Source organism: Vidua chalybeata, chromosome 14 (genome assembly GCF_026979565.1).
Source record: "Vidua chalybeata isolate OUT-0048 chromosome 14, bVidCha1 merged haplotype, whole genome shotgun sequence".
In the NCBI taxonomy this organism is placed as follows: Eukaryota; Metazoa; Chordata; class Aves; order Passeriformes; family Viduidae; genus Vidua; species Vidua chalybeata.
The window spans coordinates 5,009,881-5,024,129 of NC_071543.1; the positions used below are offsets into that span (position 1 = coordinate 5,009,881).

Here is a 14,249-nt window from a genome sequence, read left to right on the forward strand (position 1 = left end):
CAATTGCAATAAAGAGCATCTGGTACAAACCTTGTAATTCTTCAATTCCAGCTGGAGTAAGGACTGTATCTCTCACAGACAGGTTCCCCACAGTTTCATCAGCTGAAACAGGCATGGCTTACCAAGGAATAACAAAATTCAAATGCTTCTCCATCTGCAATGTAAACTGTGAGACTAGAATGAACTATAAAACATAATATAAAATGATGGCAAAAGTAATGACAGATTCATTGGAATTACCAACTCGTGTATTACTGTAAATGCTCCTATCTCAACTGAATTCCTCAGAGGACAATCAAAACCTTCAAGTTTAACATTATGCCACTTTTAATACATGCACAAAATATGGCTTATTTGGATATGCAGTAGCTAGCTCCAATTGTATTTAATGCATGCAGAATGTATGAGCTTTTAAAACTCTAGTTTTAAATTGTCTTCAGCAATCTTTTGGGCTATGGCCATATTTCCAAGTGGATGTGGGAGAAGGATCTGAGGATTTTTTTTATGTGTTTTTGGTTTTTTTTTTTGGTTTTTTTTTGGGTTTTTTTTGGTTTTTTTTTTTTTTTTTTTGCTTTTGAGTTTTGTTTATTTGTTTTTGTTTTGTGGGGTTTTTTTAAATTGTTTGTTCATTTTAAGTCAGGTCAAAGCTTAAGGCATCAACTGGTAGGTAAGGAATGCCACCCTTCACATTCTGAATGGGACCCTAAAATGAGGTGCTGGGGATTATGGAGTCATTTCAGTGTTACCTGCCAATCTCTTAGACTTCTTTCAATCATTGTCCTAAGAGAAATTACTTCTTAAAATAGAGACATTCCTATGAGTGATATTCATAAATCCAAACACATTTATTTTTTGGGACAACAGAAAGTTCAGCTACATGACATAGTGTGATTAATAAAGTATTAATTAATCACTGTAATATACGAAAATGCTGCCGTTTCTTTCTTATCTTCCAGTGCAGAAAATTAAATGTTGGCCAGAGAATTAAGGAATGCTGAAATAGCACGAAAAGGAGACACATGAAGTTCTTAGGATGGCCTTTTACCCCCACATTGTTACACCCTTCAGATGATATAAATCCTTTGTGAATCCAAAAATATCTAGGAATCCATTGGCATATTAACAGCGATGTTAAAAAACTTGCATCACAAGACAGAAGTGACACAGTATAATCCACAGACATTCCACGAAATATCTCTTAATTTTATCATCAAAACTACTGCCTAAGTGATGCCTTTCTTCTACCAGCAAAGCCCTCTATCATAAACAAGTCTCCATATGGCTTTGTCCTAAAGGAACAAAGAGGATTAATGGAAGTTCTGTTGCCAACAAGTCAGTCTTGCTTTCAATCTTTTTCACCACTGGAATTTAGAATAAAATAACAATTAATACTTGGACAGATCCAGATGCTATGCTGAACCTTATAAATTTTAATGACATTTTATTTCCAAGAAAAGTTACCATACAGTCACTTCAGCACTTTTGTTAATCAAAAATAAGTGAAAAGAACTTCATATACAAAGAGAGGAAAATTTTCCATGTCTCTAGAATTAGCCTATAAGAACTTCCAGTTAGATATAAGCAATAATTTTATTGTTACTGGGGTTCAAGAAACTTTAACTTTCTTATATACTGCAGTATTTAATGTTTTTATTACCATCTGACAAATTACAAAACACTGCATATTGCTGAGTTATGCGAGACCAGTCTGTAACGAGATGAATACTTAAAACTAGAGAGTCAAATCTCATGCTTTAGATCCAAATTTTTATATAACTCACAGAAGCAAACTGTTGCACCAGCAGCATTCCAAAGCAGCAAAACTAAAGATGGATTACCTAAATTTTTAAAAGTACTCACCCAGTGGGGGTAGGAAGCCCTTCTGGGGAAAGGGGTTCTAGGGAAATCTTAAAAATTACGGTATTTAATTGTTTCAATGTGTGTTTAGAATTTCATGAGTCTTGTACATGACCAAAATGATGCTTTCCTTGCTATTTTCCCATACTCGGGCAGGGGAACACACCTCCCGTTTGAACCCAGCGGCCAACTCCCGTTTTTTAGGTACAAAATAGATACTGCAACCGAAAAAGCCTCTCGGGCTGCTCTGAATAAAGCGGTGAGACGCTGCTTTTCCCAGGGGCACCGAACTGCGCGCGAGTGGCCTCACGGGCCTGACATTATCTCTTCACGAGCTGCTCCGCAGGCCTCCCCGGAGGCAGCGGTGCCGCATCCCCGTGAGCAGCTCCGGCCGCGCCGCGCTCCCCGCGCCGTGCCCGCAGGAGGAGCAGCCGTGCCCGCAGGAGGAGCAGCCGTGCCCGCAGGAGGAGCAGCCGCTCCCACTCACCGCCCCGCCGGCCCGGCGCGATCCCCGGCACAACGCCGCCGCCGCCGCCGCGGAACAAACGGCTCCGTCCGCTTCCGGGGTCGCGCGCCCCGCTGCCTGCTGGGAGTTGTAGTTCGTGGCGAGGCGGGGCGCCGCGCAGTGCTCGGGGAACGAAGCTGGGCACCTGCAGCGAGAGCTGGAGGTGCTGCTTCAAATGTGCAGGATGCAAGCGTTTTCTTGAATGCTGCTCTTGATGGCTGTTGTACCTCTGCTGGGTTTGTTTACAGAATAGCAATCCAGAAAAGCAGTAACTTTGAAAGTCATTTTAGTGGTATTAATGGAAGGAAGGCTAATTCTATAAAAAGATTAGAAAAAGCTTTCTAAGATTGCAATCAGATACACCTGTACAGGGTATACTGAGTTTGGTATTGCTATTAATTTGCTATTCAACATTAAAAGTGTTTCACTATGGGGCAGGTGTTGGGAGGAAAAGGTTAAAAATGGATTGGTGATGACAGAGTTGTTTCTAGAACTGTTTTCCCTCAAAGACCAACCTTGTCTGTGACAGATCCTGAAATTCAGTGTGGAAATTTTAGGTATTTGTGTTTGCTTTCTCTCAGCAGAGAGAAATGGAATTCGCTCAAAGAAGATAACAGGATGTTAAAGATTTAAGTGCATTTTTCCCATATGCTTGGCCCTACTTTTGGTGAGGGAGATGGGGGAATAGAGATAAAAAAGATTGTAAAAACACAGCCCTGCAAAGCAACATGCCTGTGCCAGGCCTGATGTTGTGTTAAAGCAGTGCACAGGCCTGTTGCATGCACTTTTTGCCATTGCTGAGATAGAATAAGCTTGGCAGTGTCTGTGTCCGCTGTTTTGCCAGTGTGGTGATTGAATAAATATATTCTTTATACTTCAGATGTGGATTGTGGCCATCTTGGTTACCTGCATATATTTTGGCTCACACAGCCAGGGAAAGATCTGATCTAAGTCTGCAACTAAGGATTTTAATAGAAAAATAACTTTAGAGCCTGTTGGCAGTAGTAAAATTCTTAACTCTTTAAGGACAACCTGATTATTTTGTAATTGGTCTTGTTTTGGTATAGTTGTATGCAGTTAAATGCTGTCTATCAAAATCCCAGAGATTGGCTGAGATGGGGCTGGGCCGGCCTTGTTACTTGTTCTTAGATTGGAAGGAAAAGAGGAAATTCCTGGGTTTTTTTTTTTTTTGGTTTTTTTTTTTTTTTTTTTGGGTTTTTTTTTTTTTTTCTTTAGTATGTGTTTTTCACAGAAGCATGTCCAGCTTTCTAGTGGCTGGAAGCTTTCCATCACTTCCCTAAATGTAAAACCATGACAAGCTGTCATACAGCAATTTCCACTTTGCAAGTCACTCAGTTTTAAGTAAGATTAAGTGTGTAGCAGAAAAGAAATTGTTTATGCTAGTATTTAATATTCCAAGCCCAAGAGGAGGAGGATGCTGTAAAAATTCATTCTTGGGAAGAGGATCTGGAAAAAGTTTGGAAGCCGTAATGTTGGAAATGATACAACTTTTAATTTTTTTTTTTTCCACACAGGAGTTTGTTCACCTTTGTCCAGGGGGAGTGGGATTTCAAAATTTCTCTTCATAAGACTGCTCACCAGGTGAGGCCTGATGAATTTAACACGGACAGATTGGGAGTAGCCAGAAAATACACAGGAGCTAAGTGAACATTACCCCCTGGTGCAGTTGGAGACATTTGTCTGGGAAAAGACTGATAAGAGAACCAAAGAATAATGACCAAATTAGCATCAAAGGCAAAGGGATCGTTAACCAATAGGAGATGAAATACTAAGAACCGTGTAATTTAAGACCAGTGAACAAGAATTTCTTTGTGTTTTGTATGTATGAATATGTGAAAAGTCTGGTAAAGAACCTCATGTGATGGAATGATTTTCACTGCACAATCCATGCACGTGTGGATGAAATAACTTCTATTGCAAATCCCGGCCAGAATAAAGTACTACATAATTCTCCAACATTGAAAAGATGTTGTTGGAGAGTTTCTGTTATTGCCATAGTTTCAGTGACAGTAGAGCACTGCCTTCACAGAGGAAGTCTGTGAAGTCCCACCTGGCACAGGGAGCTGCAGTGTGTGGGTGGGGAACAAATCCCTGATGGCCTCCCGCCCCAGGGGGTCCCCTCGGGAGCAGCCGTGCCCCTGGACGTGACTGTCACCTGCACAGCTAAGGACTCAGATTGGATGTTATGTACCCTGGCTGTGGCAGGGACAGGGCCACGTGTGCCACAGAGGGACCATGGCACTGTGCGCATGCTGTCCCTGCTGCTTCTCCTCTAGCTGCTGGGTGGGGGTCAGCAGCTCCACTAGGGCACTTGTGGAAGCCAGGGGCCATTGTGACACAGTGGGGCTGCAGGGAACCCACGTTCTGTTGTGACCCCATGCCACCCAGGAGACTCCTTGTGACACTGTGGAATGTAGCAGCGCGCTGATTGGGGCGTGCTGGGCGGCGGCGCCAGGGGTGCGACTGTCCCCCTGTGAGCTCTGCTGCTCCCAGTTTTCGGCAGGTTCGGCACAGGGACAGATCATGAGGACACGGGTCTTGGAGTGAAACGAGGTGGGCTTATTCCTGGATTCCAAGACAAGGCTCAGGGGGTGAACAGAAATTTTATAGGATAACATAGGAGGCGTGGTCTAGGAAAGTGAACCAATGAGGATATGGTAAGGGAGGAGTCTAAGGTGGGGCAAAATGTTTACAAACCTATCAGGGAAAACAGGGGAGGGGAATATACAAAGTAACAAATGGGGTGTTCAGTTCAACAAGACAGACTAAGAACTCTCCGGAAAAAGGGGTAGGGATAGGGAGGATTGACAAGGAACATTCTGGAGAAAAGGGATGGGACAAGGAAGATTGACAACTTGGAATGGAGTGGGTTAGGGAAGGCCTTGGCAGCTTGGGAGAGGAGGGGATTAAGGAGGAGAACAGGGGCAAACATAAATTTAAACAAAACACACTACAACAGTCCCTTACCGACAGCAGTGGCTGATAAGAATGGACTCATGTCGAAGGATTGAGGAAAAGGAAAGAGATAAGGACCCTTGCTTGTGTCTCCTAGCTGTCTATTTCTCCCCGAGTAGGGAGCAGCACAGGTGACACAGTGTAGCAGCTCAAAGGGGAGGCAGAGGCAAAAGGGCTGGAAGCAGAGAAAAACGGCAGCTTTTAAAGGGGGGCTGTCGCCAGGGGTGGGTCAGCCTAACAACAAACCAAGGGCTAGACAGGAGGAGTATGGGGTGGATAGATGTAAGCATAAAACCAATAGGGAAGGAGAAGGGGAGAGTGCATACTTAATATACCAATGAGTGAAGGGAAATATCATAACTGACAACGAAGGTTCTAGATAAATGGGTGTAGCAAATAATGACAGACAAGCTGCAGGGCAGGATTTGGAGGATGGACAGGGAAGGATCTGGAAATAAGGGAGGCATAAGAATGACTGACACCAGAACCAACATGGGAAAAGACGGAAAACAGGTGGTAAACAACTGTGGGGAGAGACCATAAGGAAAACTGAACAGGGGTGAATAGGAACAAACCATTACAACATTTTAAACAATTTCTTAAACAAATAAACTTCAAAACCCCACTACCACAGTACAGGACGGCAGTTGTGCACCAGCCTTAAAATTTGCAAACTTTGCTGAAATTCTCTAAAAGTAAAGATGCCAGCACTAAGGGCCCTGGATGCCTTTAGAGCCCCAAATGCCACCTCTGAGCTGATAACCAGACCCTGCGGAAATGACTTTTTTTTTCCCATGGAAAATAGCCTCTGTTTGCGGCCACTTGCACAGGTCAACAGTTGGGCACCTACCTAAAAATTTGCAAACTTTGCTGGATTTTTCTAAAAGTAAAGCTGACAGCAACTAGGCCCAAGCATTCCCTCAGAGCCCCAAACACCACCACTGAGTTGATACCCAGACCCTGGGGAAATTACTTATTTTTCCCATGGAAAATGACCTCTGTTTGTGGCCACTCACAATGGGCGACATTGGGTTGCCAACCTAAAAATTTTTAACCTTTGCTGGATTTCTCCAAAAGTAAAGCTGCCCGGAACTAAGCCAAATCATTCTGTACAGCTCCAAACACCATCTCTGAGCTGATACCCAGACCCTGGGGAAATGACTTCTTTTTCCCATGGAAAATGGCCTCCATTTGCAGCCAGTTGTACAGGCCGACAGCTGTGTGGCGAAACTTAAAATTTGCGAACTTCGCTGCATTTCTCCAGACCTAAAGATGACAGCAATTAGGACCCTGGATGTCATAAGAGCCCCAAACGCTACCTCTGAGCTGATACCCTTTCCCTGTGGAAACGACTTTTTTTTCCCATGGAAAATTGCATCTATTTGCAGTCACTTGTAGTGGACAATAGTGGTGTGCCAATGTAAAAATTTGGAAACTTTGCTGCATTTCTCCAAAACTAACGCTTACAGAAACAAGAACCCTGCATTCCCGTATAGCCCTAAACACCACCTCTGAGTTGATACCCAGACCCTGGGGAAATGACTTCTTTTTCCCATGGAAAATGGCCTCCATTTGTGGCCACTCACAATGGCTGACTTGGTTGCCAACCTAAAAATTTGCAAACTTCTCTGGATTTCTCCAAAACTAAAGCTTACCGAAACTAGCACCCTGCATTCCCTTACAGCCCCAACACCACCTCTGAGCTGATACCCGGACCCTGGGGAAATGACTTCTTTATCCGTGGAAAATGGCCCTCTGTTTTCAGCCACTCGCTAAGGTCGTCACTTGTTCATCATTTGTGAACTCCCTGCTTCCTTGGATTCTGGTTTCTCCTTGCAGCATGAAATGCTTCACTTCTGTTGGCGTACATAGAATATATATTCATAGAAATCTACATCCACAGGCCTTTTTTCCACAGAGATTTGAATAAGGTTCAGTTATGTTTACATATTTTATATTTAAATTAATCTATATTCTGCCCATTTCTGAATTATTTTATAATAGTTATATTTAGTTACCAGAAACAAAACCTTTTTAGATATATACAGATAGCATTGCATTAATTGTAGATAAATTTAAGCCTTTTGCAATTAAAGATATTTGATCCCAAATGCTAAGAAGAAGTCTTTGGAGACGATTAATTTTAAAAATTGTTTACATTTTTAAATAGGATCTCAGGATGCTAACTTTCAAGCCTGAGAAAACCATCTCACTTTTTACTTAAATTAAACTTTCATGGACTTAAAATCCAATTGAAATAATCATGACAAAAATGCTCCTTGTTTAGGGAGAAATGCATGCATTGAAAGGCATACTGATTGAACTCAATGTAGTTTTAATGGAAACAGGTAAACACTTGAATAATGGCCAGTAAAAATCTGTTTTAATTTACATAAAAACTCATCTTCTCTTTGAACCCAAGGTCTAGCTCATTTAACTTTATGTTGCTTGACATAAAAATTTTAGAATTGTTATACCACTGCTAATGACTTTCAGCAGAAGCTCATCACATATTCTGACACAGGGTTTATAACTTTGATGTTAAAAGAGAAGTTAAATACTAAAGGATAAAGAAGATGATTTTCTTTTTCTACATATTTCATTTTTAAACTGGTAGTGCTAAACTGTCAGTAATTGTTTTCTTGGCATTCTTGGTTCCGAAATATCTCTTGCTTTATCAGCAAGCCTGATTTAACACATGAGATTTGCAGATAACAGATATCCAGTAATAATTAATTCAATATGCTGCTCTCAGTCACAGCCACGCAGCAAGTGAACAATGTCAGCCAGTGAGGAGTCACCTGTGGGTGTGTGAACACTGACAGTGCCAGTCACAGTTGTCATTAATTTACTGCTTGTAGCAGAAATAACCTGACACCCCAAGAAAATTATTTGGCAAAAAGGAAACACTTCAGAGTCATCACTCAAAGCTCCAGCAGAGCAGAGCTGACAGGGAAAACAGTTTGCTGTTGTTGTTTTTGTTTCTTTGTTTTTAAACTGAGCACTTGTGCAGTGGCATCTTTCAGTTCAGGACTCTGCATATATCAAACAGAACAATAAGTTTTACCATCAGCTATCAAATTCTTATTTAACGTGTAAGGTTCAAAATTCAGCAATGAGACAAATCTTCCATTTTGTCAGAAATCAATATCTAATTTACCTTAGCAGTACTTCAGAAGCATTGGAAATTATCACTAAAGTGGGCATCTGTGGTAGCTCAGTCACAACTTATAACTCAAAAATCTATTTTAAAGACATGTTATGCAGTATAAAATATTACACACAAATGAGCTTGAAACAACAGGAATATGTTTCATTAGCAATTCTCATCTCAGAAAGATCATCTTGTCTATACATTAATTCCACTGCCCTTTGTGCAAATGAATTTAGATCCCGTGTGCTTTGGGTCAGTGAAGTACCAAGGCTGTAACAACAGGCCCAAGCCAAAGCTGACCTCTAGATGAACCTTCCAACTAAATGTTATATACATAGCTGTTATATATATAACTCATGAACAAAGTTATATGTGTTCATTTACTGGCTAAACACGTTCACCTTTCTGAATCTAGAAACAGGATACGGGCACATCCAGCCTTATTAGGGGGTATAGGATCAAAGACAACTCCCTTGCATCCTCCTTGAGCCCTGGCCAGGCTTTGGGAGAAAGTTGACAGGAAAATGAAATTAGAAATTATGTCAGCTGTTTTGTTTAGCAGTGTAAAAGCTGGACCACTCTCACAGCAAAGTGGGGGAGCCTCGTGGCCTGCAAAGGAGGAGGCACTGCAGGAGTTCCCAGTTCCTGGCGTGGTTCTCCAGTCCTTGGCTGTGACAGTTTCCCCACAGAGCTGATGTCTCTCGGGCTTGGATGATGTATCATCATTGGGGTAACTGGTGAGGTATCTTTCTTAACCACTGAAGGCATTCTTTCCTAGCAATGATTAGCATTGCTTAGCTTGTCCCTTTGTAATTATTTGCTCACAGTTAGGTGCCTTGCCTAGCTTATCCTTTTGTGATTCTTTGCAGTTTTACATCATAGTAAATGCCACTATTCCTTAAGTTGGTGTCTGTGTCTCTGACTCCACCCACTGGCAAAAGTCACACATACATTTTCCACTCAAAATAAACATTTCTGTTTGTTTCATTGTAGTGTGAAGCTTAAGTTTATTACTCAGTAGTCAGCATTTTAAAGACCTAATGATTTGTTACATTTCATTTTTTCACACATCATAAAGTCACGTGACTGCAATTGACCATAGAAAAATCTATCAGTAGCTTCCAAATAGATTATGAACTGCTTAGTAGTTTTTTGCTTTTACCTATCACCAGTTATTTCAAGAATGTAATCTCAGTTAAAATAAAATAATCTTGACTCCCCAAATTAATTTTATGAATACCTGGAGAGGAACTTACAGATTTTCTGTATTTTTTGTTTAGGGATGTATTCTCTTGAAAATATAAAATCATAACCAGCATAAGCCACAAGGTGACACTTTAGGACTACTGGAAAGAGATTATCATCATGACAAAATAAATAATTTTGAAACTGGAATGAACTGGGCCAATTATGAAGTACACAGCAAGTGTGAAATTAGTCTCAGTCTTTTCTGAAGGGGATTGATTGCTTGGCTGCAAAGAGGCAGGCAGCCAAGTGCTGTATTGACCCAAAAGAAGAAGAAAGGAACTCAGAAATTTTTCATTGAGGGGTCTGCTTTCCTGTTGTCAAAGCCATAAAGCAGTTTTATTTATGGGGATGCAAAGCAAATCAGAACAGTGTGCATAACTTGAAAGTCTAGCATATTCAAGGAGAGCACTCCCAAACTTGGCACTTAGAAGTGGCAACGTGAAACAAATGTGTGTATGGCTGGAAATCAACTATACATTCAGCAAGTCTATAGATCACTGACACTTGTTTCAGTAGCTGTAGTCTAATATGCCTCAAGTGAAAGAAACTGAGAGGATATAATTTTATGATGTGCCCTGTGGACAGCTCAGCCACAAGCTACACAATCAATATTGAGCTCTAACAGCAAAGTTGTTATTAGAAAATTCTTATTCAATACTAACCAATCTTTCTAGCCACCAGGTCTTAGGAAATCTTTGATATAATTTCCTTAGAACTCCAACCCTTCTAATAACTCATATATAACTCAAATATAACTCATAGTGCCATAAATATTGAGCACAGATATATACATATTTCAAAACAAGGAAAGAAAAACCACCTGAGAACACACTTGTGATTCTTCTTCATGTCTTTTCCAGACCTTGATATAGTTGCCCAAAATTATGTTCCTCAAAGATGCCAGCATAGGCAAAATTTATACTCTTGAAATAAGGTGCTCATGACATTCTAACAAAGTGCCCCAGGCTCCTCAGCTGAGCAGGAACTAGAGTTCCTCTGTCACTGCTCTGTCAAGTGGTCCTGGAGCTTGTCTGAGCTGAAAAAGCCAGCTGAGGTTATGTAGCTCCTTGAAAAAGAGATGGACATTATTTTCCTGTTTGTTTATCACTTACTTTCTACCAACTTGATTGTCCTGATGAGATAGGTAAAGAGATAAAAGGACTTAGGAATTTCTTGGACATTATTCTACTGTGTTAGAAAGTGCAGTGCAAATCTATCCCAACTATTTTTCCTGAAGTTACAGCACCTGTAAGACGATGTTGTGTAAAGGAAAAAGTCAAGATGTTGTTTTTTTACAACTCTGAGCATTCATAAAAAAGCAAAAGTAAACAAGACTAACAGCAAATTTCATGGATATGGATAAAAGTTGAAGAACATAGCAATACCATTTATTCTCTGAAAATTTGACAGAGATTTATGTCTTTTAAAAAACTGATTTTTTTAATGTTAATTTTAGTGCATTCTTGTTTACTAGGAAAGTTTCCTTTTCCTACTGATTTTACCATTTTCCATTCAAGAGCTACAGATCTTCTTTTTCCTCCCATTTCCTACAGGGAATAGGCTATCATGGCAGACTTTTGTTTATTTGTTTATATACCTTTGCATTATTAATAAGCCTTGGGAAGAGGGTTTGTTACTTAAGCTCCCTCTGCTGGCTCTTCAGCAGCAGAATCACAACAAATGAAAGATTTTTCACTTGCACTCCCTTTTCATTAGTGTTAGAGCTGGGAAGCTGCAGTTGCCAAAGTTAGCACTTCCCCACAAAGGAAGTGCAGAGGACTTAGAATACCAATGTAATCAAGATGCTACAGGAACTAGGGACAGTAGTATAATGTATAAAATATTACTTAGGTAAATCTGTACTTACTGCTTGCAACACAGCTTCAAGCAAGGCACCCACCAGCTTAGAAATGCACGTCCTTCCACCTTGCATTCTCGCCTGTTTAGGATTTAAATACCAGTTGTGTTATTGACAGTCATAATTTGTCTTGTTCTCTTATTAGGCAAAGCTTTCTCAATTATGAATCTTTTACTCCCACCATTTCAAAATGTTACTATAGTGCACAATATATACTTTGAACATTTCGGTCTTCACAAAGACTTTATACAGACTGCAGTTTCTCAGATTGAAATGAGCACAGCTGTTCACAATTTGAGAGTGCATCTTTAGAGAATAATCATACTTTCAGTTGCTCATCTGCAAGCTTATTTTTACAGCTTGTGGCAAAATCTAACCTATGACCCCTTTTGGACTCAGCACATTATAATAATCACAAACATAACTCCCCGTATTTTCAAGCATTTTAGTTATTCACGGTCCCAATAAAATATCGGCACTGTCCTGCCTTGAAATCTCCAGGAACATCCCCTGTCTACGATCTTTGAGTCAGATTCCCTCTAATTCAGGCACACCTGTTAAATGGTCTCTGGGTGGGCATGAAGTCACATCAGGCTCATAAACAGAGGAGCTCCTCCGCAGGCTAAGTTAGAATTTTTTTTTTTCTCCCTACTAATTGCAGTGACATGATTAGTTTTCCATTTTAGGTATCTCATCATACTGGGCCAATCTCGTTCTACTTGTCTGTTTGGCAATGAGGAAATGAGGACTGATATCCTCTCTATTAATTCCCTAGCAGAATGCTGATGTAATTTCAAAAGGATCAGTATTTTACCTTAACATGTGCTTTGAAATTACGTTGTTCTTTTTGCTATGCTGTTTTTTATTACTTGCTGGTTCTTCATTGCTATCTCAAAAGGTATAAAATTCCTTGTCTTCATCCCTGTAAGACACTAACACATGAAACACTTTTCTTGGTTTAAAAGCAAAGAAAAAGTAAAGAAAAAGTACCTTACTTTCCTCTGAATTCTGCTCCAGCTGTTCCACTAGAACTTCAAGGATATTACTTCCCCCCTGTGCCCCTCCAGGAAAATCTAAGAGTCTTTTAAAAACAAATTAATATTTTAGAATTTGCAAAGAAAAAGCCAAGAATACCATCTAACATTCCTCTTGATTCACAATTTCATTGCCTGATTTATATTAGTTCTGCACCTGCACTGAAAGGATCTGGAATAATTCAAAGCATATTGTTTAAGCCTGATAACTAAGCTATTGTGGGAGGGGTCCCCGCCCTCCCTTGGGAGGCGACTTCAATATAGCAAAAAGTTGTCAATCACATGCTGTTTCCCTCCCCAGTTGAGGCTGTCTGTCAAAGCTTAACACACTCCCCAGTTCTAGAAAGTTCTTCTGTTCTGTTAATCCCATTGGACCCTGTTAGAATGCCACTCCTCTCCTGTATCCCGATTGGTTCATTACATGTCACCCCATCCCGTCTCCTCCCCTCTACCCTTTACCCATTGGTTGGTTTGTGCCCTAGCCACTCCTATCCCTCTGCCCTTATATTCTCAGTCCCGCCCTGGTGCTGGGCTCTCGAAGTCAGCTTTTCCTTCGGGAGGTTGCTGTTCCTTGCAATAAACTTCTCGGATCCTGCTGCTCGGGAGACGTCTCGTCTTTATTTGGTGGAGCTTTCCGGGTTACATCTACCCCTCCCTGCGGACCGGCCAGCCGAGGATCACCCCCCGGACTGGCTGGGAACCCAGGGAACCCCCGGAGGACCTAATTCTATACAATTGGCGCCGCGAACACGGTGATCGCTGCCCCGGTTTCCGACGAGCGTCTCCTGCCGCGTGAGGATCTGTGACCCTGCGCTGCGGGACTACAAGCGCCGTTCGCCGCCAATCCCAGGAGTAGCTGTTCTTCTGTTTTAAGAAGACTCCTATCTCCTGGATCTGCTGACAAGTCGTGGACATCCGATCCTGCAGCTTCAAGGGAAGCCCCGGATTCCACGACACCAGCAGAGCTCCACTACCCCGCCTCAGCCTTTTCTTTTCGCCGCGTCGTAGTTGGGTGAGTGCAGCTGCCCGAGGAGAGCAGCCGACGCAGACTTTTATCTTTTCCTTTCCTTTTCCTTTGCTCTGGTGGGGATTCTCTTCTGCAGTGAGGAGATGGGTAACCGCCTCTCCCCTGCAAGACGAGACTTTTATTGCCAAGTTAAAGCTACCCTTCAGTTCGGGAATGTTTCTTTTAATAAGCGGGTCCTTAAATCTTTTGTTATTTTCATTTTTGATCATTTTTCAGATGCCTCTACTGAGGATGTTCTTTCTATTTCATTCTGGGGAAAAATTGGGCGTTATATTTATGATTTACAAGTTTCTGGGAATTTTAGGGTCGGGAGATTTTATCCTATTTATGATATTATTTTTAATTTAGTTAAACAAAAAGGGGAAAGTTCGGGTCCCAGTTTTCCTACCCCTTATTCCGCCCCCCTCGCTCCTAACCCCATTTCCCCTAAGGGTGGATCGGGAGATAGATCCTGCCAAAATAAGGCACAGGGTTGCTACCGTCTCCCTGCTGCCTCCCGTTCCACTCTGTCCTTCTCTTGTGCTGGGACTGGCCACCCCAGCACGAGCCCTATCCATTCCCTCGATCCTCATGCCCCCAACCCCAGTTTT

At 41.4% G+C, this 14,249-nt stretch overlaps 1 protein-coding gene and 1 long non-coding RNA gene across 13 annotated transcripts in view; one reads left to right on the forward strand and one right to left on the reverse strand.

Moving 5' to 3' along the window:
• LOC128795290 (protein fantom-like) overlaps window positions 1-2,372 on the reverse strand; it is a 40,225-nt gene extending 37,853 nt beyond the window's left edge. For 8 of the 10 annotated variants that reach the window (XR_008433469.1, XM_053955943.1, XM_053955942.1 and 5 more), the window contains exon 1: window positions 31-1,955. Coding sequence is in view for 9 of the 10 variants with exons in the window: in XM_053955943.1 (XP_053811918.1) it covers window positions 31-115 (85 nt within the window). In the remaining variant the exon portion in view is untranslated. Of the gene's footprint in view, window positions 1-30; window positions 1,956-2,344 lie in introns of those variants that run through there. The other 2 variants (XM_053955941.1, XM_053955940.1) reach the window with 2 other exon arrangements.
• A 66-nt stretch (window positions 2,373-2,438) lies between these two features.
• LOC128795293 (uncharacterized) lies at window positions 2,439-10,980 on the forward strand. Of its 3 annotated transcripts, XR_008433472.1 has the most exons (6): window positions 2,439-2,525; window positions 3,898-4,936; window positions 7,023-7,115; window positions 7,626-7,686; window positions 9,052-9,229; window positions 9,773-10,980. It is a non-coding gene; the product is annotated as an uncharacterized LOC128795293 (long non-coding RNA). The 3 variants fall into 3 exon arrangements; XR_008433470.1 differs by lacking the exon at window positions 7,626-7,686; XR_008433471.1 differs by lacking the exon at window positions 7,626-7,686 and having other exon boundaries at window positions 9,055-9,229.
• Window positions 10,981-14,249: the final 3,269 nt, after the last annotated feature.